Genomic DNA, 27,015 nt, shown 5'->3' with positions numbered 1-27,015 from the left:
TTACTGATAATTTCAGATAAATTTTTCTGTTTTCTTTGTGAACACCATCATTAAAGCAATGGCAGAACGCTGAGTTGTTGAGATAAGAATTACAATATAGGCACTGTATTATTAGTGGGAATAAAAATATTTGATTGAGCGTTGGCTATGTCGCATAGGTAAATCGTCGTCGTATCTAGGCTTATGCCCGGTGGTTGAAGATTTAGATTAAGTGGACGGGAAGGCAAGGAAGCCAATCTTCATGTCCACCTCCAGGCATGCCTTTAAGTGTCCTGCCCTTTCGATTGCCGTTCCAGCGCTCTCACCACTCGGCAATGCAGCATAGGTAAATGAGAAAGGTTACTAAATAGGCTACAGTAGGCCTATACTGTAGCCTATTTAGCATAATTTTACCACGCACCTCGATACGCAACTGTACGCTCATGAGCGGTGTCGAACCGGCGCCCTTTCGATTGCCGTTCCAGCGCTCTCACCACTCGGCTATGCAGCATAGGTAAATGAGAAAGGTTATACTGTATTTAGCATAATTTTACCACGCAACTCGATGTGCCTATTGTCATGCAAAAACTACTACAAGATGCAAAAAGTGTGATGTCGGTCTGCATGTCAAATGCTTCAAGCAATATCATATTCTGCAATGACTTGTTTCCGTGATGGTGGCGCGAAAGACCATGTTTCCGATGTAAAAGCGGCCTCGTATTGCGACACTTTCATAAACCACTTGCCAATTTCTTTCGCTTCGCTTCAAAGGAATCTGTACGGCCTGTGCGCTTACATTTTAATTGTAAAATTCACTCGCGATTGCTGATTGCAGCAAAACAACAAGAGACTTGTTGCATGCATTTCATTGCATTGCAATTTGCAACTCTAAAAATTATTGTGTTGTCAGGGCCGTCGCTGCAGGGGGGGCGTGCCCCTCCCATGACAACGACCTGTGCACACACACTTTAGGCACTGAAGAACTGGTTTTAATTTTAGTTTCATGAACTAGGTGGCTAGTAAAAATATTACTTTTCATGGTCTTTTCACTTATGTGTTGATCAGACATAAAATTTATCGGCGATTAATTATCGGCGATAATCAAATATTGTCTTTGGCGATAACGATAACTGAAAAAATAATTAAGCGATAACGATAAGCGATAAAAATTTATCGCCGATAAATTATCGCCGATAATGACCATCACTGATTAAGCAAAAGGATAAATCTGTGAATTTCAGGCAAATTTGAAATTATTCGTCACTGTTGGACTTATTCTTCTACATTCTATAACAAAAATTAAACAAAGTAAGCGAAACGTAAATTGAAGCTATCATCAAAAACGACAAAGATGTTGCTTTCCTCCTCGTCTAGTCCCGTTTCATATCTTCATTGTACAAGAATTCCTTTTCTTCGGTACCAACATCGACGTTATGCAGAAGTGAAAAAAAGTCTTCATTCTTAAGTTTTTCGTCTGGTCTCTGTCGTTCATACTAATTATTACTTAGATACGAAAAAGATGTGAAACTATCTTTGTATTTCAAGCATACCTACTATACTATTACATTCAACACCATGGCATTCACCACACGAAGAAACACATGCCATTCCATAATTGCGACAGGTGCAAGTTTTCGTTCCACATGGATTTTTTGTTGATTTCTTACATCTGCATCTAATTACTTTGGTAAATGCTTCTGGTGCTATAGGCATATCCGTCATTATTGGGACAAGTTCGTTGTTGCTATTGTTTCTCCATCCCCATTCACAAACATTGAATTTAAATTCTTCACCAAGTAAAGACGTAACCCATGGAAGTAGGCTGTTCTTTGGCTTGGTGGTAACTTTTCCTGTGCAATTATTTTCTTCGTCCAGGAGCGCTTCAACAAAACCTGGAGCATCAAAGAAGCCAACCCAAGTATTAAAGATATCAAAGAAGATCTTCTTTTCCTCCATGCATGGTCATCTTCTTCTTCTCTCGTTTGACTTGTAGCAGCTTAGATTGGCAATGCCTCCTCGTGCAGCCAAGATACGGTAGTTGGGTCCAGTTGTCGAATACCAGTGATTCCACTTGGGGGTCGTAAGATGGAACATTCGTGGAGTATGTGTTGCATTGTTTGTTCTACCGCTCCGCAGACACATATCGGCGAATTATGCAACCCCCACCTAAACAGATTAGCTCCAGTAATGCATGGTCATGATACGACACAACGTCATCGATATTTGGAAAAGGGAAAGGAAGTTTGGTTACGAGTTTGCGAAAATCAGAAACGCTGAAAGAGAATTCTGCAATTATCAGCAATGTCTGGAGTTCCCAAAATAAGGTCGGAGAAGCATCTATAGCTGCATTCAAGATCTGGTATGGTGACAATGAAGATTCAACGCTTACTACACTCAGGTATGTATTTTTACGTAGGGATTATATAATAATGTTTACACTTTTAAGATGTTGTTCAATTCTAAATACCCTGTATGTAATATTTATCTTTGTTTACTTTTAGACATGGCAAATACATGCATATGGCATGCAAAGGGATAACATCATGAGTGCCAGTCTTCCAATGATGCAGTAACATAATAATTACATCAGTATCATCAACAATGACATTTACTGGACCTTTTCGAAGAGAAGCATAATCAAAGGATTTCGCTACAATGGAACTGTCAGCATCATCAGAGCAGTTGTAAGCTTCAACTTCGGATTGTCTCAGAAGGGTAGAAACAAACTTGATGAATTCAGCCTTGTTTTCGATGCAGATGAGGTAGCGATCTTGAGCAAAAGGAAGTGAATTGCTCGAATCTATTTTCACAAACGTGCTCTGTGGAACGGAATTTCTGCCCAAGTGCTCGTAACTTTTAGTACTTTCGTCATCATAGCCATCAAACACAACAACAGTATGGATATAATGGTTTTGGATATATTTCACATACGAATTTCAAACTTCCGAAAACTTCATTCCTTTTTTCCAGCGAACTTTATGTAGTAATGCACCACCGTCGATAATAGAAGCCACTTGCTTGTTGATTTCCTCCAAGGCACAGGCTTTCTCATCATGCCTTCCTTGAAAATCGACATTGGCTCTGAAGTCAACTCAAATTCGAAAAATTGCTCAAGGCTTTCTTCTCTTTTAGCAGCAGCAAACATCCTATTGAACATAACTTTCGGACCAATACCACTTGCACCGCTTTTTGTTTTGTTTACTTCCATTAAGGATTCTAATGGCTTGATCAATCTTTGCGTTTGAATGATGCGTTAGTAACTGCTACCCCATCTAAACCTTTCTGGATATTTTGACCAATTTGCTCCGCTTGTTCACAATTGACGTCATCTTTTCCAGCGATGGACACTAGACCGTTTGAAAGAGAAGATAGGTTTACATCTTATACCAAGAATGGTTGCTTCGTTGTTAACCAGGCCAGAAATCTTCGTAATCTCTCTTTTTTCTTGAAGCACCCAACTCTTCATGCTGGTTGCTTCATAGAAACTGAGCCTTGCTTAGTTGCGTCATTGCTTCATGAATACTTGCCGAGTGACTCACACTCAAAACCCAAAGATGTGGAACACTTTTCTGTCATACTTTTTCCTTCCAACAATCCTCCACGTGACTTATTTGAGCGCATAAGAGTTTGCTCGATCGCAAGATCTGTCCAAATTCCAGTGAAGCTTTTTGCTGTCCTCTTTACTGTGTGCTGCTCGGTTTGGAATTGATCGTACAACCATAGATGAAAAGAGAATTCTGCAGTTATCAGCAATATTTGGAGTCATGGTGTTGAATGTAATACTTTAGTAGCCTAAGTATGCTTGAAATACAAAGATAGTTTCACATCTTTTTCGTATCTAAGTAATAATTAGTATGAACGACATACTCCAGAGACTAGACGAAAAACTTAAGAATGAATTTCAAATTTGCCTGAACTTCATAGATTTATCGTGTTGCTTAATCGGTAATAACTCTTTTTCTGTACATTTTTAAGGTTCTGGTAAATAGAAAAAGTTGTTCCCCTTGAAAAAAGCTAAAAAATGATGTATAATATGTCCTATTTTGAAAAACTTGAAAATTTCATATGTTGGACCCAAAAGGGATTGTGACGTCATTTGGAAAAAGGGCCCAAACAGTGGTTTCCCATCATCCGATTGATGGGGATTTTTTTCTGAGCCATTTGCATAGTATGGGGAAGGTCTGAGCAAAGTATCAGCTTGATAAAAAAATTTTCCCACAAAACATCTCCCACGACTGCACTATAGCGGATGACGATCTCAGATCTCAGTAAAGATGACTTAATTGATTTGAGATCAAAAGAGTTATTACGCATTGAATTTTATTCAAAAACTGTGGAAAAATTTGGGTGCTCACAACTGCAAACCTACCCATTCTTGGCAAAGCAAGCGATTATTGTTTTGTTACCATTCATAACCAATTACCTTTGCGAGGCAGGATTCTCAGCTCTTGTTAATGTTAAGCTACAATAAAAACTAAACATCGAAATCGCCTGGACGTTGAAGATGACATGCGTGTTGCATTGTCAAAAACTCAACCACAGTTCAGTCGTTTAGTTCAGGAAAAGCAACAACAGCCCTCTCATTAAATTTGCTTACGTTGAAAAAGTTTCGGCATGGCACTATGGGTCACCTTAATATTCAAACACTGCTGACATTTCTTGAACAACTCATTCATATTTTTATTTGAGCAACTGTTTAACCTGATATTTGCCGCAGGAGTCATAGCGACAATGCAATATGACACATTACAGTAACTGAGTAGCATAATTATTACAATAGTATGTTAATTGAGTTTTAGGCAAAATTGAGGTAGGGGTCCGCAGAATTAATAATTTGTCTAAAGGGGTCAGTGACAACAAAAAGGTTGGGAACCACTGCTATAGGCTAACCGCTGGATTTGTTACATGACAATTTCCCGTAAGACACCAATCAGATTCAGAACATATGTTTGAGTGATTTCCGTCATGTAGCATTCAGCCGGAGAATTGTTGTTACTTTGATTGGTGATTACAGAAGAAAAAAAGAGTTATGGTTTAGTTGGGAATCGAACCAACATCGAAATGTAAGTTATTTCCTGGCCTTAACCAACTAGACCACGCTAGAACGTTTACCGATTTTACTTTATATTAGAAGTGTTTGCGTATTTTCTCTCCAGTAACTTCTCATTGGTCCAATGCATAGCCATCTTCGTACATGTGCGCCATTTTTTGTGACTGGAGGCAAAACGTTTGCCGAGTCAGAAGTTTTTGTCTGGCATCGTTTTAAGTTGGCTGCTCCACTTTCTTCGTGGCATGGTTGAACTCGTTATTATGACATAATAGTCAGAGTTTAAATCATCATCGGCTACCGTGAGTCTCCACAACGATCGATTGTCCAATGTCCATAGTTCTAATTAGGTTTTCAAAATTTTGGATTGTCCATGTTGAAAAATTTTTGAAAATTTCCAAACGTGGACGCCCCTGGTGCCTCTGACCAGGAAGTCGCCCCATCATTGCCGAGTGTTCAATTCCGCGTTTGCGGTAGACATGCCCGATAAATGTCATTTGCCTTTTTTTTTATAGTTGTGATGAGAACGCCAGGGGTGCACCCAGAGCGTCTCCACACTTCTTCGTTAGTGATCTTATCCATCCAGCTAATTCCCATCATTCTTCGAATGAACCAAATTTTAGAACCGTTGATCTTTTTTATCTGCGGGCATATACAGTCCAGGATTCGCAGCCATATAGCAGAACTGACCAAATGTACACATGTAAAAGTCTTATTCTGGTGTTTAGAGAGATTGAGTTAGATTTCAGTATTTTGATGAAAGCTTGAAGCATTTTGAAGAGTTTAAATATTGATTATATAATTTTTGTTAACATTTATGCTGTGGTACGTTGCACTCTTGCTGGCTTAGGCTGCTTAAAAAAACAGCTGATTTGTTGTGAAAATACACCAGTCTTTAAAGTTATGTTGTTGATTACATAGCCTACAGCTATACCTTAGAAAGATTAAGTAGTGCAGTCGTGGGACCTTAAAAAGTGGTGTTTGTGGGAAAATTTTTTTATCAAGCTGATACTTTTCTCAGACCTTCCTCATATTATGCAAATGGCTCAGAAAAAAATCCCCATCAATCGGATGATGGGAAACCCCCTTTTGGACACATTTTCCAAATGACGTCACAATCCCTTTATGAAAATTTCAAGTTTTTCAAAATAAGACATATTATACATCATTTTTTATCTTTTTTCAAGGGGAACAACTTTTTCTATTAACAAGAACCCTGAAAATGTACTGAAAAAGAGTTATTACCGATTAAGCAAAAGGATAAATCTGTGAATTTCAGGCAAATTTGAAATTATTCGTCACTGTTGGACTTATTCTTCTACATTCTATAACAAAAATTAAACAAAGTAAGCGAAACGTAAATTGAAGCTATCATCAAAAACGTCAAAGATGTTGCTTTCCTCCTCGTCTTGTCCCGTTTCATCTTCATTGTACAAGAATTCCTTTTCTTCAGTACCAACATCGACGTTATGCAGAAGTGAAAAAAAAGTCTTCATTCTTAAGTCTTTCGTCTGGTCTTTGTCGTTCATACTAATTATTACTTAGATACGAAAAAGATGTGAAACTATCTTTGTATTTCAAGCATACCTACTATACTATTACATTCAACACCATGACATTCACCACACGAAGAAACACATGCCATTCCATAATTGCGACAGGTGCAAGTTTTCGTTCCACATGGATTTTTTGTTGATTTCTTACATCTGCATCTGGTGCTATAGGCATATCCGTCATTATTGGGACAAGTTCGTTGTTGCTATTGTTTCTCCATCCCCATTCACAAACATTGAATTTAAATTCTTCACCAAGTAAAGACGTAGCCCATGGAAGTAGGCTGCTCTTTGGCTTGGTGGTAGCTTTTCCGATGCCATTATCCCTTCGCATGCCACGTAGGCTACATGTATTTGTCATGTCTAAAAGTAAACAAAGATAAATATTACATACAGGGTATCTAGAATTGGACAATATCTTAAAATTGTAAACAGTATAATCCCTATGTAAAAATACTACCTGAGTTTAGTAAGCGTTGAATCTTCATTGCCACAATACCAGATCTTGAATGCAGTTATACAGGCTTCTCCGACCTCGTTTTGGGAACTCCAGACATTGCTGATAATTGCAGAATTCTCTTTCAGCGTTTCTGATTTTCGCAAACTTCTTTTCCCTTTTCCAAATATCGATGACGTTGTGTCGCATCCTGACCATGCATGGAGGAAAAGAAGATCTTCTTTAATACTTGGGTTGGCTTCTTTGATTCTCCAGGCTTTGTCGAAGCGCTCCTTGGTCGAAGTAAATATCATCATGAGTGTCAGTCTTCCAATGATGCAGTAACATAGTAACTACATCACTATCATCAGCAATGACATTTACTGGACCTTTTCGAAGAGAAGCATAACCAAGGGATTTCGCTACAATGGAACCGTCAGCATCAGCAGAGCATTTTGCCTCGCGTAATTAACCGCCATGCGATGTGCCTTTCTCCTCTGCTTTGCAGTTTCATTCTTGTGCATTTCGTTTTTCAATATTCATTGTGTAGATCAGTTATTTTCAATGTAGATGTTATTGTAAAATCATCAGAGCAGTTGTGAACTTCAACTTCGGATTGTCTCAGAAGGGTAGAAACAAACTTGATGAATTCAGTCTTGGTTTCGATGCAGCTGAGGTAGCGATCTTGAGTAAAAGGAAGTGAATTGCTCGGATCTATTTTCACAAACGTGCTCTGTGGAACGAAATTTCGGCCCAAGTGCTCGTGACTTTTAGTACTTTCGTCATGATAGACATCAAACACAACAACAGCATGGGTATAATGGTTTTGGATATATTTCACATACGAATTTCAAACTTCCGAAAACTTCATTCCTTTTTTCCAGCGAACTTTATGTAGTAATGCACCACCGTCGATAATAGAAGTTGCTTGTTGATTTCCTCTTAAGCATGCGACGAAGAACCAGACAAAAGAATTTTTCGAAGAGAGGGTTTGTCAGGCTTTCTGATCATGTCTTCCTTGTACATCGACATTGGCTCTGAAGTCAACTCGACTTCGAAAAATTGCTCAAGGCTTTCCCCGCTTTCAGCAACAGCAAACATCCTATTGAACATGAATTTCGAACCAATACCACTTGCACCACTTTTTGTTTTGTTTACTTCCATTAAGGATTCTAATGGCTTGATCAATTGATTGATGCGATAGTAATTGCTACCCCATCTAAACCTTTTTGGATATTTTGACCAATTTGCTCCGCTTGTTCACAATTGACGTCATCTTTTCCAGCGATGGACACTAGACCGTTTGAAAGAGAAGATAGGTTTACATCTGGTACCAAGAATGGGTTTTTCGTTGTTAACCAGGCCAGAAACTTTTACAATCTTCGTAATCCCTCTTTTTTCTTGAAGCATCCAACTCTTCATGCTAGTTAGCCAACTTCATAGAAACTGAGCCTTGTTTAGTTGCGTCATTGCTTCATGAATACTTGCCGAGTGACTCACACTAAAAACCCAAAGATGTCGAACACTTTCTGTCATACTTTTCCTTCCGTCAATCCTCCACGTGACTGAATTGAGCGCATAAGTAAGAGCTTGCTCGATCGCAAGATCTTTCCAAATTCCGGTGAAGCTTTTTGCTGTCCTCTTTACTGTATGCTGCTCGGTTAGGAGTTGATCGTAGGTCTACAACCATAGATGAAAAGAGAATTCTGCAGTTATCAGCAATACCTGGAGTCATGGTGTTGAATGTAATAGTATAGTAAGTATGCTTCAAATACAAAGATAGTTTCACATCTTTTTCGTATCTAAGTAATAATTAGTATGAACGACATACTCCAGAGACTAGACGAAAAACTTAAGAATGAAGACTTTTTCTCACTTCTGCAAAACGTCGATGTTGGTACCGAAGAGGAGTGCTCTTACAATGAAGATGAAACGGGACAGGACGAGAAGGAAAGCAACATCTTTGACGTTTTTGATGATGATGATAGCTTCAATTTTTGTTTCGTTTACTTTGTTTAATTCTTGTTAACGAATGTAGAAGAATAAGTCCAACAGTGACGAATAATTTCAAATTTGCCTGGAATTCATAGATTTATCCTTTTGCTTAATCGGCAATAACTCTTTTTCTGTATATTTTCAGGGTTCTGGTTAATAGAAAAAGTTATTCCCCTTGAAAAAATCTAAAAAATGATTTATTATATGCCCTATTTTGAAAAACTTGAAATTTTCATAAAGGAATTGTGACGTCATTTGGAAAAAGGGCCCAAAAGGGGGTTTCCCATCATCGGATTGATGGGGATTTTTTTCTGAGCTATTTGCATAGTATGGGGAAGATCTGAGAAAAGTATTAGCTTGATAAAAAAATTTCCCACAAAAAACCTCCCACGACTGCACTATAAGCAATGGTTTTGTTGATTGTTTGCATAAAATAGAAGTCTGAGCTAGTTTTTAGTGGATTTAACTGACTATTTTAGTAATTTAATTTCTATAAAGCACATCAGTCGGTCAAATTTAAAAAACAACTTTAAAAGCTTAGGCTAGAAAAAATTGAATGTAAGGTCCATATCTAACTTGCAAAATTATATTACTGTAGCAGGCATAATATAGTAATAAAAGAGTTTATAAATTGTAGCCAGAATTAGGTAATGTGCTAAATGACATCCAATCATGTCATGATGTTGTAATGTTATGCAAGTTTTTCTTTCAAGATGCATCATTATCATTGTGTTTTAAATACAGTCAAGTTTTGAAAGTGTGCTTTTGTATCAATAAGTAATTTAACATGGTTCGAAAATGTTGTGTGACTGGATACAATGGAAGCTATGACAAACAAAATAAAGAATCTGTTTTTAGACTTCCAAAAATGAAGAAGAAAGAGATCGGTGGATCAAGAGCATTCCACGTGAAAACATACAGTACAGTGTTCACAACACACTTCAGTGTGTGAAAGGCATTGGTCGAAATACTATGAAACTGCTTTTGTTAATGGGCGAAAACGACCAATAACAATTTTTCATTGGATTCCTCAAAGCCAAGAAAAAAAAAGTTCATTTTTATTTAGCAAACAAACTTCAAAGCAAGAACCAACTCTCTGGATGAGCGCTAGAACGGTCACAATATTGCAGTCAGCTGGTTCGTAGGGAAAATTGTCCTTTGTTAAAGTATCAACCGGTCAACATACTCCATCTGCTGCAGACCCACAAATTACAAATACGCCCTCAGTTTATATCCTCAGTTTGTTATTATGCACAATTTGCACATTCATCGCGGTGGTCTTGTTAAGCAATGAACAGGACACGACCGACCTATCTGCAAACACAACCAACCGGCGGCCTGGTGTGAACGGCAGGCGATCATTGCTATAATTGTAACGACACAAAATCACATGATGACATAACAATGAATGAAAAAAAACACATGGTGGAGTCCTAAGTCTTCAGAGAGAGAACAAATTTCTCATCACGTGAGTTTCGAAGTTGTGAGGAATTCGAATTCGATTGGTTCCCGCTTTTGTTATACGTCACAGTGTCATGAGAGTCGTCGCTTCGGCGTGTCGATTCGGCGCCGCTGCTGCGCGGGCTTTCTGTTTTTCTGCGACGCAAAAAAAATACACAGGATGTGGTTAGAATGACAAGGTCCAATCATGAGGTTTTGGCAACTGATGAGACTGAGACACAACGCAGAGAAGAATAGTGAAGAGAATGAAGGTCAGTGACCGCCCACCTGAACAGCACTGGTTTGGAGGAATGCAAAGAGCTCTGTCGAGGATCCTCCGGAGTGGCCGCATCGGAAGATGCAGAAGGAATGAAAGACAATCGAGTGGACAAGTACTCCGACCTTCCTTCTGTGGACAAGTGATGTTGAGGAGGGATTCGCCCCGATCCTGACAAGAAATGATCTTCGTTCATTTTATGTCAAAAATTTGGTGCCTTTCTTTGGTGGCCGAAAACAAAATACAGTGGTTTTGTAAAAAGCACGGCTTTGATGCACCGCACTCTTGCTGCTACTTTGCAGCAGCTGATTGGGTGACCAAATGACCTTTCGCTGCTCCTGGCTAATCAAATGGAATTTTTCAACATTGAGCGCACTCATGCGTTCCTCTATGTTTGTGAATTACATGTTATTGTGATGTATGCTTATTGTGTACTGCTGTATTATAGAATCTGATCGATTGAAGTTGTTTCTCATGTGTAGTCGTGATCCATCACGCACCTGATGTTCGATTGGATGAGATCCGCACCATTGGTATTTGAGGAGGTGGGTTTCCTGGACCTCCGCCACTGTTGCAACTTCCTGAACATGTCCTCTGCAAGCTGAAATACAAAGATCCACAACGTCACGACAACCGGGGGGTACAATGTCACCTGCATGTCGCTCCGGGGGTACAATGTCACCTGCATATCGCTCCGGGGGTACAATGTCACCTGCACATCGCTTTAACTTTAGCATTGAACAGACCAAGATCAGATATTTCCATCGGGTGACGTAATATATGCGGATATGCCCATCTTCGACGAATCTCCTACGCTGCAAAGCCTGTTCCAGTTATTGGCGTCACCTTACGGCGCTTCCGCATTTGAGGTTCTTGTGTGTTATCTGTTTCTTTGAACTTACAAAAAAATAATAATTGCTTACATTTTAAAGCGAAATAAAACTATCAAGAATTTTGCCGAAACAAGTTTTGTTTCAACTATTTTTAAAAGATTTTCGTTGGATAAAAAAAATAATACCCTGGCCGCCTAATAACCTAATAACTTGAGCAAAAATAACTTGAGCAATTCCCGCCAAATAACTTGAGCAATTCCCTGATCTGTTGGTACTTGTCCGCCAGCCTGGCCATGCGCGATGGCCCGCAAGCTTAGACACTGTGACAAAGAACAGACTACGCGGGAGCGATGAAACGAGGTTTTGATATGATATATTTGAAAAAGGATTTTACTTGCAGTGAAATCGAGGTAATATCTGTAACAGGTACCATGTAACTCGTTCAATCAAATGTATCTATAAAATCACAAGTTCTTTCGACACTGAATTTTATGGCAACTCTATTAAGAAATATTAGTGATGCATCGTTTGTGTGGGCAAAGTCAGTCGCTAAACAAAACTATTCGCGGTGTTTACCACTGGTGCTACAATTTGTCACAAATAATATCATCACCACAATTTCAACATGTTTTGTTAGACCTATCATTGTCTCTGAACCACCTGCACAGGTGTGCAGTGATCAGTAGCCATAGACTTAAGTTAAGGACTGGGATGTTACGATCTCGGGGTTTGCAACTTGAGTCTGAAAGATTCTGGGCGTTCTGGGCTGAAATGACTTCTGGAGAAGCTAGAAACATAATCTTGGAATCCATATTAGGGTTTTTGAGGATGACGAGTTTAATAGTGTTACTTTCAACACCATTGGAGGTCATTTTCAAGTCAAAATATTATATTTTAAGGTCAAATTACTGAAATCTGGTTATTTTTGTCCATTTTCCCGTCTAACTAGTAAAGCAAAACATTTTCAAAGAAGTCGTGACAAAACATGTTATTACATAAACAACATATGTATTGCTCAACATTATGGCTATTATCTAAATGAGTCTATGATTACAATGTAATACACAAAGTGACAATACATAACAACATGACACTATAATAGACAATGTCTATCACTAGTTGGAAAGCTTTTTCTTGCCTCCTGAGGCATCCCTTTTCTTTGTACACAGTCAAAGGGCTTTTCTTTGTCACTTACATTGAAGACATAATTATGCTTTCAATAGAATGTTAGCTAAAGTGGTACAAGCAGCATTACTACTAGCTGAAGGTGCATCTACAAAGGATAACCCTAACCCAACTAAAGCAACTGCAACGACGTGGAATATTGTCACCAAAGCAGAAAACAACACAAGGATCTACGAAATCAACCTACGAAATTACCAGCGAAACAGCTTCTGAAAGAGAAACATACAAAATGTAGCCTACGTTAGTAAACGATGATAGATATCAACCAACATGTGATAATATCCTATAACATAAACAGTGGCGTACCGTGACCACTTTGACAGGGTGTTCAGTGACGGCAAAGCAACAGCGGGGGGTGTGGGGGGCCTCCCCCAGAAAATTTTTAAAATAACATTGAATTTGGTGCGTTCAGAGAGCATTTTCAGCACAAATTCTGAACATGAACAGAACTGACAAAAATAATGTTGTCGGAATGGAGAAGAATACAAAATAGATATTTATTTGACAGCGCATTGAATGAAAGACTTAATAATGTCAAACATTAAGTTGCATTTCTAAAGTCACATACTTCAGTTCACTTTTTATTTCCAACCATCAAAACGAACAATATTACTTGCCATAACACAGCAGGAGTCTGAAAAAACGCGAAAGTTAAAGCGTGCTCGAGATGGAAATGATTTACTTCATGCAAGGATTAGGCACGGTCGCAACACCTTGAGAAATGTACAAGCGAATTAAAAACAAACAGGTGAAAGTTAAAACAAAAAATAATAGCAAAGCAACTCGATAATAAACAAGAAAAGAAAGTCGATTGCTATGTTGGTCGGCTGTACTTTTATCCGCCGTACTACTTAGTAAAAACGAAAATGTTTAACACCTCGACTACAGAAGGAAAATTCATCTATAGCATAATTCGATTCTTCTTGTTTGTGCAATAAATTTTTGAATTACATCGTCGTAGAAAGCTTGCTGTTGCTTCAGTTCTAGCAAAAGTTGTTTCCAACGCTGATCACCTCAAACTCTAATCCAACAAGCTAAAACTTGCTATTGCCTGGGATTCCCCCAATGACGCGCCAAGGTGTGCAGATCAGCGAGTGCACAGCCTGGCTGACCTAAAACCATTGCTGTTTTCGCTGCCTTGTGACGTCATTTTTCTTAATTGTTTATTTTAAATAGCACTCGCCAAGTTGTCAGTGCACACCCAGCTTAAAGGTAATGACCGAAAAAAATTAAAGGCAATGACCTCAAACGTTGGAGTATTAAAATTAGAAGGGGACGAGTTTTGCAATTGAAAAGAAAGCAATCAGCATGCAGCAAGATGTTAGAATATCATGAAAGTAAAGAACATCGACAACCGATGGAAATTTTCTTTTTTTCTGGATTTCTTGGGGTGTGCAGTGCACACCTTGAACACCCTGAATATACGCCACTGTCCTATAATAATGTGATATTATTCTATGTCACGAGGCTTGACCGTAAAAGCAATCCCACTGTTATCGAATATAGATAACAGTGGGATGTAAATGGTTTATTGCAATGATACTTGATCTTTTTGTCAACAATCTATCAAATCACAATTTCGAGTGATTTCATAGGATTCGAATGCTGTTAAAATTCAGCTTTAGCAAATGAAAATAACGCGTTATGATACGTCGAAAATACGTAGATCATGCACAATAGAATTTTGTCATTCTTTTTCCAAGTGGACTCAGCGCGTACGAAGCTGATAGATATGTCAGACGTTTAACACAAAGCAAAAGCCAAATTAGCAATCAATTTGTACTCACCTGTGTAATATTGGAAACGTGCTTTAAACTTTTGATTTATTTGAGAAGTTGCCTTTTCAGTTTGTACCTTGTGTTTCGCATTTTGCCTTGCGCGTTTTCCATGACCTCTTGATTGGCCGCTGTTAAATACGCTTTCCTAACAGCGATGCGGCATTCTCCAACTCGAGTTTAAAATAGCAAGTCAATCGTTTTAGTGCCGCAGCTATGTGGGCGTTTACGTTGTCAGTTTATGTTTTGAGATTCAAATAAAGTTATCTGCTTGTCTTTGAGAGTCCGTCCGAAAAAGTGAGACGTCAAGGATTGCGCGAAACAATACATGGTGTCAGAAGTTGATTCGAAGTTGTCGAAGTGCGCGAAACAATACATGGTGTCAGAAGTTGATTCGAAGTTGTCGAAGTGCGCGAAACAATACATGGTGTCAGAAGTTGATTCGAAGTTGTCGAAGTGCGTGAAACAATACATGGTGTCAGAAGTTGATTCGAAGTTGTCGAAGTGCGCGAAACATTACATGGTGTCAGAAGTGTAACATTACAACATGAAGCAATCTCTTTCAAGCTGCTTATTCGAATTCTACAAATCTCGACTTACTAAATAAGTCCCAACTGGCTGACAAAATGCTGTCACAAACCAAGTTCACAAATGAACAGAACTCTTGCTCACATTTCCAGTTAATCAATTGCAGTTGATAAATCGTCAGGAAAAATTGCTATGCCGCCAAAAAGGGCATTTATCAATATATCGCCATTCGTAAACACGTGAACTTCAAACAACTTAGGCAGTGTAGAGAAAATATTTTACACAACCCAGGTAGCAAAAGCTGTCATTTTTCCATTCATTCAACGTCTGCAGACTCCAAATCAATAGAAAAAGTGCGGATTTTGCTAGCTGGGAATAGATGCAGTAGGTGCACAATATCATGTTTCGTCACAGACTTTGACCTTTGACATATTTTGCCTTGAAAATGACCACAAATGGAGTTTAAAGTAACACTATTGAACTCGCCATCCTCAAAAACCCTAACATGGATTCTAAGATTGTGTTTCTAGCTTTTCTAGAAGTCATTTTTGCCTAGGAGTTAATCATTCAGACTCAAGTTACAAACCCCGAGCATGGGAGGTTCCAGTCCTTAACTTAAGGAGTCCATGTCAGTAGCATACCTAGGGGGCAGTGGGTCACATTGTTTCAATTAACTGCAATGCGAGACAATACTGCAGTGCGGAAGTGCAATTTTTATGCTAAACCATAAAATACGATCGCTCATCTATCGTCAGCTATCCAGGTCATGTACAAGTACATGCATGCGAAGAAAATCTTGTAATGTTATCAAAATATAACCTACTTAAATTGTTGTCAAAAGGATAGTCTAAGCATTGAATCGTTTTGCGGCCACAAAAGCAATAGTCCAGGATGATGTTGAACATGAAGCTCTGACGACCGGATGTTAAAGCAACCCACTTACTATGCTAGGAATCCATTGAAGCATTTCCTGACCGCCTGGAATGTGATGGGGCGGCCGGTTATCGACGTGTACTGATCATTCGTGGTTGCATACGACGTTGTAAGCGGGGACACGTAAATCGGGTAACCTGCAAATGACGAGCGGGTCTAAAACTCAAAACATCCAGCACGACTGAAGGGATCCTCGTGGCCGACCACTGGCATGAAACCTTCGACGCATTTACTGAAAAATTTCAAGAAGTTTTTCCAACTATCAACATTAACGCCATAACACAGAAACCGACATGAGCGGCGTCACACATGATATCATAGCTGACGTCTACAACCAGCAAGACACTTTGAATTTCGAGATGACGGTTCTGCTTACCAATAGGCTGATCGCACGACGAATTGATCATATTCCGGAGAACCTGCTTGGCGTTCTGAATGCTGCCACGTTCCGGATTGCGGTTCCTCAGGAATATGAGCTCGTTTTGCTGGCCGGCCCACAAACCTCGCACGCACTCCCGGTTCACCTTAACCAAGGTGAAGCCCAATGCGCGGTGGTTAAGGGTGATGACGCTGTACTGGTCGACGAAAGCCTCACTGACTACTCGTCTGGGGAGAAATGCAAAGAGTCAACAAATGATGCGATATGAGCGATCACGTGGCCTGTGGCGATCACCAGCTGGATTTTTACCTGAGCGCGAGAAGTGATGGGGTGTTCGACAGGACAGCTCGCCTCCACATCGGGTCGCCCTCGTGCGTTATAACCATACTCTTCGTGTATTCCTCGATGGCGTTGAAAAGGATGTCGTGCATCTCGTATTCATCCGGGCCTGGCAACAAACGAGATCATTACAAATTCTGCTTCCTAACCAAAGTTGGAACTGAACAACCTCGCTTCAATAGTTTTGCTTTAGATCTTTGTAAGGAAACGAACATTCGCAGGGAGCATGAGGTTGCTGGGTGTTCCACGGTTGCGGGGTGTCCCACAAGATATTAAAATTGGAAAAACAGTATGGCATGACAGATGGATTTGATGGAAATATCTTCTAGTATTATGGCGGCTATAACTGCAGCGTGGCTTGGTCTGTTTTGTTGCAGCTCCATCCGCTGAAAACGATCTTCCATATCCCTCAAACACAACAGTGTGTCCAACATCCAACCATGTCCAACGATTCTCCAACTTAATCCCTGCTTTTCTCGCATAGCCAGGGCTGCGATTTTTGGGTCTTTTGGCGGCAATGCCGTTCGACACGCGCCGTCACTATTCGACAAACGCTGTGCCTTACAAAAAAAAAATTAAGAGGGGACGTCAAGTCAGGGCGAGCAACAATCGGGGGGGGGGGACATCACGTGATACAATCACAAGAGTGCCGACTTACGTAAATTTTCTTGCGACATTGTCTTGTTACTTGTCTTGTTAAAAAGTACCGGAAATCTCCTGTCTAAAGTCATACAGAGGCGGCAAAATCAAGATCTAGCAGCAAGCATGCCCTGACATTAATGTTTGTGTTGTTACTAATATTCGTTCCTTTCACTGTTATTAATTAATTCGTTCTTGTGTTACTGTACGTGATTGCATTTAGTTTGTTGCAATGTTGTACGAAGAAGCTTGTTTGCCATCTCGGCACACCTTAAACACTGTAGGCCTGTAGCATTACACCGTTGTTTCGTACTATCGTAGTATTGTTCCGTTTTCTTTTATCTGCAGTTCATTTTTCGCTTAATCTTCGCTGTGTTTCTTAGTAACTTGTATAGTTCGCTCCTAATTGTGTTTGCGTGCGAGTACGTGCATAACCATTTACGTACTAAGCGAGACTTGTAAGATGCCAAAGGAAAAAATTCTATCACGCAGTAGGTTATGTTAGCGGTATAGCCTAAGGGCTTTTTTCTCTTGCGATCCTCAGTTTCGCGTTTACAACAGTTCTCTTCCTGGAGCAAAACAAATAATCTGCATGTCCGGTAGGTAAACAACTTTGCGCTGGATACTCTTTTGCAATCACTCAACCAGCGTGCAAATAAAAACTGAACTGACTCTGACGTATATCCACAACGATCGTATCTCTGATCGTTATCTCTGATCGTATATTGCAACGCACAAACACTTACAAATACTTAGGAATAACATTTGATGAGTCGTTATCATGGAAACAGCACATCAATATAATCTCAACAAAACTTTCTCAAAGCTGTGGTGCTCTATATCGATTAAGAAAGTACGTAAATTCCCAGACATTAAGAGCAGTTTACTATGCTCTAGTTCACTCCCATCTAATGTATGGTATTATCTGTTGGGGTCGTGCGTCTAAAACGGAACTGTATCCTTTAAATCTAGTACACAATCGCATCATTCGCTGTTTAAACTTCACCAAGATTAAGGACAGAATTCCCACCAAATCTCTTTTCAATAAAAGCAACTTGCTACAAATCGAAGACATGTTTTTAATAGAAGTATGCAAGTTTGTTTATAAAAGCAATAAAGGACATCTACCACCAATTTTTTTTGAGTACTTTCGTCCTAGTAAGGAAACTCATAACTATAATACCAGAGGTGCTAAGAAAGATATGCTTTTCAAACCAAGAATGCGTACAAAGCTTAGTCAACGCTCAATTAAATTTCTTGGAACAAACACTTGGAACAAATTACCGGAACAGCTAAGAAAACTTCAAACAATTAGTATGTTTTCTAAAAAATTAAAACTGCACTTAATGTCTGAGTATAAGTAACTGATAGCCTATAGTACCATCAAACTGCTTCTACTTATTCTCACCGTATCTCGCTAATTACTGTATATTTGCTTTTGTCTTACCAGTATGCTGTGTTGTATGTATATTGTATATGCCATTTTGTATTTTTGCATCATTTCTAGTAGTTCTGTTTTTTTTTGTATATTGCACTGCTAAATTTCGTATGTGTATTTTTTTTATGTTGTATATAATGACGAAAATCTATCAATAAAATTAATCAATATATCAATCAATCAATATTTGCGTTCAACTTCGACACCGTTCCATTTTAAATAAGCCATGACACCACACGGGTGTGGCAGACTCGATGACCAGTTCGGTCCTTCTGTCACTCCCATCGTCATCAGCAAACAACCTAGCTCACATTGTAATCTTGTATTGTTTTGTTATTTCGCATGTGCTGATGATCCAAAATAAAAGAACTTCTTCTTCTTCTTCCACACAACTTGTGCGGTAATTCGTGGCCAAACGCTTATCTGACTCTTGTGACGTCATATTACTATTCGACAAACAAACACAGAATTTTTGGTCGTTCGACAAAAAATAAAAAATCGCAGCCCTGTGCATAGAATTCAGTTTATGAAACAGCCTCGATCAGTCTTTACAGCACATCCTCATCATACCATCCCACCCATCAGGGTGTTTCATTTTTTCCACACTTTCAAAATTAAAAACGTTCGGGTTTGCGTATAATGGGATTTTGGACACTGATTGGAAAACTGTACTATTTATTCAATTACGTTATTGAGATGTGGCGGCGCGTGGTCGAAACTCGTGTGGGGCTAAAAATAGGGGATTTCCCATAACTCGGTAACGGACTTTGGTAGAGAGACGAAATTGGTGTCAAAATGCGCAAATGCCGCTTTCCTGTACCTTCTGAAGAGACTTCATTGCCGTATTTTCCGCCGTACCAAAGCGAGTTATATCGAAAAAACAATATTTTGCATGCACAAGGTGTTGCTATGAGTTCAACTTTTTTCTCCCTTCTAACAAACTGTTAACAAATAATAATACTTATAACGACAGAATGGTGGTATTCTAGAAAACTAGCAGTTCAAAGTTGCAGGTTTACTGCTGAAGTAGTATTCAGAACAAATGTAGTGTAAAATGGCTGCAGGATGGTGTGAAGGAGGAATGAGGAATGTTTCGCCCTTGAATAAAGATATTATTTGGCATTTTGAATGTCTGAGAGCCAAATCGACTGAAATTAATATTAAATTTGAAAAGAAACCCCCAGGATTTAAAGACTTAAAAGAGCAGTTACTAGAAGACATCGTAGGCGTGTGGATTAAGTCTGGCCTGCCAATTTTGAGTAAGAACCGAATTCAAACCAAATTAAAAGATCTGCTAGGAAAATGGAAATTATCTTTAAAGTGGGGAAAACCAGCAGTCATGAGGAAGAATAGCTGAGCAAGTTATTCGATATTTGCAAATGCAATCATGAGCACGAACTGAATTACGCAAAGGCAAAGTTCTGTGCGCATGTGCATTTGAAGATCGTATTCCAGCGATAGAGGTTGAATTTTTGTTAGATCTGAAAAGCGAAAAAAAAATGATGATAGGATGGAGGCTGGATAATTATTCAAAACGAGCGATGGAAAAAGCTAAAAGAATGAGGAAAGAAAAGGATACGGATTTCCCTCTTTCTCTGCTTCCGTCAGTAGAGCTGTTGCTGCAAATTTACCTTGCATCACTGCTACAAAGCTAAAAAATGAAAAATAATGAAAGTTGAGAGTGAGACTCATTTGGCTAACTTGGAAAGTTCCGACGAAGACGAAACTGATCCAACATTTCACTTTTGAGCTGCAGTGCATCTCGAAGGTAAAATCAAATGGGTTGCTGAACAGAAGGAAGTTACCAAAGGACAAAATGACGATTTTAGGAGCGATCAAATGTGCATGCTGGTGTTGGATTGTTCTACATTTATGGATGTACCACACAATTTGAAGCATCGTTTGATTTATAAACAAGAAACCATATGCAACTCCAAATGGATAACAACTGCCAATAGCCATGTTCGCTTGTTTCTTTTTTAATTTGACAAGCTTTCTACAGCAGACAAGTCAAAACTGATCAAGTTAGTGTCTTACATCGTGTCAGTTTACGTTCCTTCATGTATAATGATTCATTTAATATCAAAGGCATGTCATGGACCATTCATTACTTTGTTTCAGCGAGATTTTCTTCTATGATAGTGCTTATTATAGTAGCGTTGTTTGCGATGAAAGAGTTGTTTTGTTATTAGAACGATCAGTTACTATAGGCAATAGCATGAGAAAATGAGAACGTCGAGAAATGTGAGCCGGTTTTGCAAAACCTCGCTCAAATATACTGCAAGATTAACTGTAGACATCATTAGCAAGTTTAACAGTAGTGATTTCGTGCCAGTATCAATTTATCTCTGCAAATTCTCAGCTTTGCATTAGGTAACTATAGGTATACAATTGCTAAGTTTGCAACAAAACAGTTACCTCGAGACCATTAAAGAAATATTACGAAAAGTACTTATTTAGGAGCAAAACAAGTAGGCTACCATGCATCACAAGTTGTAAAAAACGTTTTTTCGATATAATTCATTTTGCGGTGAAGATACGGCAACGAAGTCTCTTAAGAAGGTATAGGAAAGCGGCATTTGCGCATTTTGACAGCAATTTTGTCTGTTTACCCTATTCCGTGACTGAGTTATGGAAATCCCCTATTTTTAGCGCCACACGAGTTTCGACCACAAAAAATGAAACCCCCTTCTACACATGCTGTATGTTAAAAATAAACAAAGAATTTAACTTCCTCTACTCCACAAATGGCGTCTTCTCTCGGTAGCACACCACCTTAAATGCATGGCGTTGATCAACAATACCTATAGAATTATGCTCCTGATATTCACTTGCGGAAACAAAACAATCAACTACTGCTGTCAAAGTGACACGGGGAAGGAAGCTCCAACAATCCACCTGCACAAGAGTGGGCGGAGTTTCGTTTCCAAGTCAACATTCTACTGTTTTTGCTGAAGAGACATTTAAATCTCTAACCTTCCTCCACATTTTCATGATGTTGGCGATCGATTTCAGATATCAAAGACTTACATGCGAAGTGATCTTGATGGAGTTTGAGCGCTGTCCGAACCCCTGGGGCAATGACCTGCCGAAGGAGGTTCATGTCGGTGAACACCCACTCATCCTTGGGAGAGGTGATGCGGAAATCCCCCTTAAATAATGCATGAAGTCCGTACAGGAATGAATCCAAACTGGGGAATAGAATGAACCTAGTTGAACTGCATAGCTTTATATTTATTCTATGCATTAATTCAATATTACTGCTAGGTAAAGTCCATATAAAAGGACTTGACATAGTCGGAGGCCTGGAGTATCCCAAAAGATGGACTGGAGCCATGAAATAAATTACTTTTATTGTTTTAAACCACAGTGAATATAACACTGGTTGAAATATTTCAATCTGAAGTCTAGGTTTTGTACGATGTACAACGTCCGCTACAAGGCGATATGGCGCGAAAAGGTTATTCGCTTCAGCAGAAGACGAAGAAAAAGCTCCCAAGAGGATGTATCTTCAAACTGGGTTCCTTGATGCCAGTTATTCACAACATAACAGCGGGATAATAACACGTAGTTTTTACGGCTGATGCATCAACAAGACAAGTTGCCTAATTGTATCGCTGTCTAAGCGGTGCGCAATGACAACTTACCCAATTGATACTGAGAGAAGTAAATACACAAAACTGAAAAGTTGGAACAATTATAAAACCGTCTACTAGTTTTAAAAGATATTTTGCGCTGACAGTGTTTTGGGTGTCTACATATTATTTGATGCCATACAAGCAGAATAGAGAAGCATATGGACCATCAAAACGAATTGGAATTCCTGAGGGTAAAAGACACTGATGCTACTTCAACAGGGCAACGTTCCACCTACTTTCAAGTTAAAACGTGATAAACATTTCGTATTTTTTTTCTCCATGTCCAGGGCGTAATAGACAGCACCAACTACAACAAGCGACACACCAGCGCGCTAATGCACTGGGAAAGTAACAAAACCTTGAAGAGGTTAAAACGCTCATAAACAGTTACTCGGATAGTGAGTTACATGTCTGGCTGAACAAAGGCATAACAAACGTTACTTTGATGAGAGGTTGTTTGAAGCAGTTCCAAGCGCCCTCCTTCCAAGTACAGAGATAGCAAAACATAAGGTCACCAGCCTCGATGGCTCATCGCATTGTAGAGTCTGAAATATTTGATTCTTTTTGAAAACTTAATCAAGTTACTTTGCCCACTGCGCTGCCAGCCATCGCTTTATGACGTGGCAGCAACAAGTCAGCTTCACGTTTGGACTTCGGTTCAAGATCTTCAAAGATCAAGTGGCCGGTTTGAGAGACATAGAACTTGTGTGACGAATAAATAACATGATGTGTTCTACTGGTGCAAAATAATCTAAACTATCACAAGATGTATAATGTGACAATCTGGCTTTAGTGACAACCAGTTGATATCAGCAACATGGTCCTGTGAGACAGGTACTCACTACCTGGTCTAGCTCCTTGAAGAATTCAATCGTATCTGATAGACGAAACATCGTAATAAAAGCAGATTGTCTTATTATAGTACACATCTTGTAATAGTTTAGCTTAATTGCACCAGTAGAACGCATCATGTTATTTAACTAAATGCCTGGTGAACAGACTCATTCAATTTGTATGACGGATGTTTAACATACCTTCGCAAATCATACAACTTTACAGCACGAGGATCGATGTGATATAGTTCGACTCAATACAACCCCAAGGTAAATAAGTCCCAGTCTGGGGTGGTTGGTCTGGACGACGACTTATGCCATGTAAGGTAAACACCACTTATTGTAGCTGAGATTTTATCTCTACTCTTACTTGCCCAGTCAAAAATAACTATTTAAAGTTACGTTGCTAACACAAACAATCGTCGCAACATTATGAGAATCCTTTGCAGCTGTTACGGTGGTGGTTCTGCACAGGCAGTCTCACCTTGCCTTTCCGCTCGCGGCGCTGAAGAGCACAGTGTTCGATCCAAGTTCCGTATACAGCGTGAAAGTTGGCGCGTGAAACCCCGAATAACCACGTGTCATAATCATCGTCGATGGCGACCGTGAAACAAGGATCTACGTCGGCGTAGTTTGGTTGTTCGTAGCTGATCAACTGCTTCCTGATGTCTTCATTCTCCAGCCACTCCTCCAAGGAATCGTGGGAGATGAGAAAGAACACGACGCTCTGCATAGCGATCTCAATTATGTTCATGGATGTCACAAGATCAGGAAAACAGCGGCTCCAGGCGGATTCCGTGGAAACAATGGGGCCGGATTAAAACTTGTTGAATAAAGTAGGGGTCACTAAAGTAGAAGTCGCTAAAGTAGGGATCGTTAAAGTAGGGGTCGCCAAAGTAGGAATCGGTAAAGTAGAGGTCACTAAAGTAGGGATCGTTAAAGTAGGGGTCGCTAAAGTAGGGATCGCTAAAGTTAACATTTTTACAGCGCTTTGCCGAGTTATCCAAGTAATCTTCACTAAAAATCGTTTCGGTTGCTCAAGATGCCATTGAAAAAGTTTTAACAAGCACTCACAATGTGCGCAGCCACCAAAGTAGCTTGGGTGAAAAGCAAACCCTGCAACATGCAGGTAGAGCAACCCACCTTGACCAGGTACGAGATGAGGACCTTGCGAAGATCAAAGACTCCCAGCATGGTGGTTGCGTTGTTATCGGTGATGCTGTATCCATCCAGGACATAGTTGCTCACTAGGACCTGAGTGAAGATACATCCCTCATCACCAGCTCATGCAGGATGTGGTTGCTGATCATTTGCACGGCCGTACTTTGTATCGCGCCACACTCGAAAGCAGTCCAACCAAAGATTGTTCAACTTTCATCAACGCTGACGTCACAGCCATGAGCATAATTGACCCAAAAACCTCCCACAGGTTGCCAAGCAATTTATTCAGAAATTTTCGTGAAAAGAAAATAATTTTCAAGTTCACATACATACCAGATTGGCAATTACACATTAATTTGCAACAGAAAACCATGCATTGGTTTGACAATAATTCAATTTTAAAACGCAATCGAAATGATGCTTCTTTTCCTGCTATTTACAAAGAATATTGCAAGTGCTTGTTTGGGGCATTTAAATTGGTTTCATGCTGAGTGTAAACTATGCAGTGGTACGTATAGAATTTGATCCTTTATGACTCATAGCGACCACTCTTCTTCTCTGTTGTTATTTAACTTTCTAAAATGTGTACAGTAGTACGTTCGAAAAATCATTTCGTTTGCACTCAATATTTCTTTCGTTTATTAACGATTTGAATTAAGTGAACGAGAAAGGAAGTTGTACCTGCCAGGCCATCCAACGAAGATTGAAGGCCGTGTTGAATGACAGCAAGCCTCTGATCTTCCTAACGTTGCAGCAGCAGCATCCATGGTTGCTATCCACCCCTTCGTTGATGGCCTCCACCTCACGCTGCTGGCAGTACGTGCCTGTTGCGACACATACGTGTATTGGAACAACCTCAGGCTAGGACCAGTACTTTCAGTCATTTATTATTAACATTTCACGAATATCTTTGTTTTGTTTAGATGAATTAAGTTATTTTTCTGACGAAGGCAGAAAGTTTTGGCGAAAACGTTCAAATTTATGTAGTTATCTTTTATTTTATGTACGATATTGTTTTTGAATTATGCAATTCAATCAGAATCAAGTTGCTATCAATTATCTGTCAATAATACATCGGGTGAATAGAAAGTATAGCCAGATTTAAAATCTACCTAAACGTTTACACCTAAATGGAGCCTTTTAAATGGCCATAAAGCACTTTAAATAAAATGGCCATAAAGCACTATAAAGCTTTATAGCATTGCCATAAAGCACTTTCTTTAAGAGGGCTTGGTTAGCGCTTTCAATGCTTAGTGACAGTGGTGTACCAACCACCATATATAAAGTAGATATTAATTACCAAGAGCCTGAAACTACAGTCTCTGGTCAGAGTTGCAATTCTCCAGCCGGAACGTCGGACTTCCGGCGCATCACTGTATGTAACGTGTGTGACGTCACAATGTGAGAGACACAACAACGAAGCAACAACATTTACGTGTTAAACCAGGGGTGTGCAACGTGCGGCACGCGGGCCAAATGCGGCCCGCGAAGAAAAATTGTGCGGCCCGCAAAGATGTACCAATTTTGAATTGTGTGCGCCCGCGAAACGTGTTTATAATTTAGTTTAGCCTGGTACGTGCGAACAATTCATTGTAGAGTGGATTATTGTACATTTCGCACCTTCTGTTAACCATTTTAGAAATCTCCCACCGGCCACCGCTAATCCGATTGTATTTAATTATTTGGAACGTCAGTAGATCGGAGGCACAGAATTGCACAGAGAATAGCTGAACTAAGAAACTTTATTCTGACGGTAATTTTGTGAAGCAGTGTTTTATCGATGTCGCAGAAGAACTCTGCACTAAGAACTCTGCACTCTTAAAATGAAGAGTGAGTTCGAGAAAATAAGTCTGTCATGGTGGATGATAGCGAGGCGTATCGATGATCTTGCTTGTGATATTAGTGACACTCTCAGGGATAAGGTGAAGAACTTTGTTTCATGGAGTTTTGCGATCGATGAAAGTACGGACCAGACGGAGACACAACACATTTGGCCATATTTGTAGAAGGAGTGGACAAAAACTTGAACGAAATGGAAAAGCTTCTGTCACTACAGTCAATGAAGGGCATGACAACTGGGGCTGACATTTTTACTGAAGTAATTGATGCTTTTGACAAGTTCGAACTGGACTTGTCCAGCTTATGCGGAATCGCAACTGATGGTGCTCGATCCATGTCCGGAACTGACATTGAGGATTCATAAGTCTCTTAAAGTCTGCCGTGCGGAGGGAGAAAAAAAATCGATGATGACATCACAATTTTTCATTGTATCATTCACCAGCAAAACCTGTGCGCAAAATCCTTGAAGTTCAAATACGCGTTGATCCCGGTTGTTAAGGCAGTAAATTTCATTCCAGCACGAGGGCTCAACCATCGACAGTTTCAAAGTTTCTGGATGATAAACAAGATCTACTGTAGGCTACTTTTCCGAGGTGCGTTGCTTAAGCAAGGGCTGCATGTTGCGACAATATTACGAACTGCAGAAAGAAGTCTTGAATTTTTGAAACTTAAAGGGCGCCCAATAACTGAAATGGAAGACAAAAGTGAGATATGCAATCTAGCTTTCTTAGCTGATATAACTACGCACCTGAATGATCTCAATACAAG

At 39.5% G+C, this 27,015-nt stretch overlaps 1 protein-coding gene across 1 annotated transcript in view; it reads right to left on the bottom strand.

Moving 5' to 3' along the window:
* Positions 1–10,360: 10,360 nt before the first annotated feature.
* LOC145776954 (pecanex-like protein 1) overlaps positions 10,361–27,015 on the bottom strand; it is a 68,263-nt gene continuing 51,608 nt past the window's right edge. The window contains exons 37-47 of the mRNA XM_082588202.1: positions 25,090–25,232; positions 24,391–24,501; positions 23,732–23,974; positions 22,856–22,959; positions 21,807–21,967; positions 16,670–16,808; positions 16,358–16,587; positions 15,992–16,118; positions 11,228–11,328; positions 10,739–10,898; positions 10,361–10,606 (exon numbers count right to left, since the gene is read on the bottom strand). Coding sequence (XP_082444328.1) covers positions 10,444–10,606; positions 10,739–10,898; positions 11,228–11,328; positions 15,992–16,118; positions 16,358–16,587; positions 16,670–16,808; positions 21,807–21,967; positions 22,856–22,959; positions 23,732–23,974; positions 24,391–24,501; positions 25,090–25,232 — 1,682 coding nt within the window. The 3' untranslated portion in view covers positions 10,361–10,443. The remainder of the gene's footprint in view (positions 10,607–10,738; positions 10,899–11,227; positions 11,329–15,991; positions 16,119–16,357; positions 16,588–16,669; positions 16,809–21,806; positions 21,968–22,855; positions 22,960–23,731; positions 23,975–24,390; positions 24,502–25,089; positions 25,233–27,015) is intronic.

Source organism: Aplidium turbinatum, chromosome 9 (genome assembly GCF_918807975.1).
Source record: "Aplidium turbinatum chromosome 9, kaAplTurb1.1, whole genome shotgun sequence".
Taxonomy (NCBI): domain Eukaryota; kingdom Metazoa; phylum Chordata; class Ascidiacea; order Aplousobranchia; family Polyclinidae; genus Aplidium; species Aplidium turbinatum.
This window is presented reverse-complemented; position numbering and strand designations above follow the sequence as displayed.